This window comes from Limulus polyphemus, unplaced genomic scaffold, assembly GCF_000517525.1.
Source record: "Limulus polyphemus unplaced genomic scaffold, Limulus_polyphemus-2.1.2 Scaffold6511, whole genome shotgun sequence".
NCBI lineage: Eukaryota > Metazoa > Arthropoda > Merostomata > Xiphosura > Limulidae > Limulus > Limulus polyphemus.
In genome coordinates this window covers 17014-19202 of record NW_013672121.1, presented here as the reverse complement: position 1 = coordinate 19202, position 2189 = coordinate 17014, and the positions used below count along the sequence as shown (strand labels likewise).

At 32.8% G+C, this 2189-nt stretch overlaps 1 protein-coding gene across 1 annotated transcript in view; it reads right to left on the bottom strand.

Moving 5' to 3' along the window:
* LOC106473803 (membrane-associated progesterone receptor component 1-like) overlaps positions 1-2189 on the bottom strand; it is a 5945-nt gene that overhangs the window by 2192 nt on the left and 1564 nt on the right. The window contains exon 2 of the mRNA XM_013934477.2: positions 378-527. Coding sequence (XP_013789931.1) covers positions 378-527 — 150 coding nt within the window. The remainder of the gene's footprint in view (positions 1-377; positions 528-2189) is intronic.

The following is a 2189-nucleotide window of genomic DNA, read 5'->3' as shown; positions in this document are numbered from 1 at the left end:
GACTTTGGCTGCTTAACTATAAACAACTGTAAAATCTTGACTTTGGCTGCTTAACTATAAACAACTGTAAAATCTTGACTTTGGCTGCTTAACTATAAACAACTCACATGTAGAGTTTGTCTTAGCTGCTTAACTATAAACAACTCACATGTAGAGTTTGTCTTAGCTGCTTAACTAGAAACAACTGTAAAATCTAGACTTTGTCTTGGCTGTTTAACTATAAACTGGAAATAGCAGGTACTGTTCTCCAAAGCAAAACACCTCACATGTTATGAAGCTGAACACATATGCTAATCCTCTTTCTGCTGGCTGTTAAAACTTAGGGTTAAGTTTCTAATTAAAGTCATTTTTTAAGATTCATTTCATAAAGACATTACCTCTAAATTGCATCTCCCATTCCCGCACACTCTCCATCTGCATAGTGTTTAAGTCTGAGAGATCATCATATTCATCATTGGTTGCTTCTACCGAGAAAGTGGCTAATCCTCTTGAAGCATCTCGACCAGCAAAAGCATAATAAGGGCCACCTGTAAAACATTTGAAAATTACCCATTTTTTGGCAATGTTTTACTTGTCCATCTCTCAATAGAAATTCAGTGTTTTACAGCTCAAAGCAAAAATGACATTTTAACAATTTTTGTTTGGTTAAGGATCATCAACTATGTAGAAGTATACAAAAATTCATATCTAACATATAGATGGTACCTAATCTATGATATAACTGACACACATGCAAAAAATAAACAATGAGTTTTTAAAAAATATTTGGTTTACTGTTGTGTTTATAGATGTTGAAGCTTTGTAAACGAAATCTTTCATATTTAAAATTGAGTTTCTTTACTAGATGATAGCAGTAGTGCCAACAATGATGACATTACCTTATTATAAAGGTGTCTTGCTTATTTAACTCGTTTTCTTAAAATGCCCTAAGTTAATATAAAATACAATAAAGTTTCAGTTTGGATATAGCAATATAAAAGCTTTAGAAATGTTCTTTTCACCAATACTTAACAATTGTGATGGTTTGTGTGATGGAGATTAGCATCTCAATTTCTTTTTGTGTTTGGAAGAATAACATTCTGTTTTTTGATGGAAATCTTTATTTATAATAATTATTAGCTAAATTTTGGGGGAAAATTTTGGGCTCGTGCACAAAATTTTGGTCGCTCTATGGAGCATAAAATATTTTGAGTACATAATGTACAAATTATGTTAACAAATTATATATATATTGGTGTTGGACTTGGCACAATTTCATAATAAACTAAAATACACCAAAGTCCCTATATAATCAGCAAGTATTTGGTTATATTTCTGGGTAAAGATTCAAGTCTCAAATTAATAATTTGTTTTTGTAAACCATGGATCATGGTAAACCTACTGCTATTGACTCTAGTTTAAGTAATCGGCAAACGTGTACCATTTTAATAGGACTGTATACTAACGGACAGTATTCGACCCTCTTGCAATAATCATATTACATTAGCACCTGAAGATGACCTTTCTAAAAACAAATCTTTTTAATCAAATATACTAATCTACAAAAACTAGCAAACATAATTTGGTAAAGTCGTGTTACAACTAATAACGGTAATTTGGCCCAAGTCTAAAATTTACATCAGTTAGTTATTTATGAATCATGTGAGTGATGAAAACAAGTCAAAAAACTTTTAAAACTTCTGTTGCATAGTTTTTGATAATCTTAATTTGTATTTGTAATAATAATAATGTACCTGCTGTTGACAGAACATATCTTGATGTGTTAATAAGAATGATTACATGAATATAAAACCTGCATTAATGTGTCCAAGGTAGCAGATTTTGTTTTCTATTTTTCATTGTGAAGTAACATTTCCTTGGAACAGTTAGAGAGAGAGAAAAAGGAGATCCAGACACACAATGCCTGAGATAGGGGAGATCCAGACACACAATGCCTGAAATAGAGGAGATCCAGACATACAATGCCTGAAATAGAGGAGATCCAGACACACAATGCCTGAAATAGAGGAGATCCAGACACACAATGCCAGAATTAGAGGAGATCCAGACACACAATGCCTGAAATAGAGGAGATCCAGACACACAATGCCTGAAATAGGGGAGATCCAGACACACAATGCCTGAAATAGGGGAGATCCAGACACACAATGCCTGAAATAGGGGAAATCCAGACACACAATGCCAGAAAT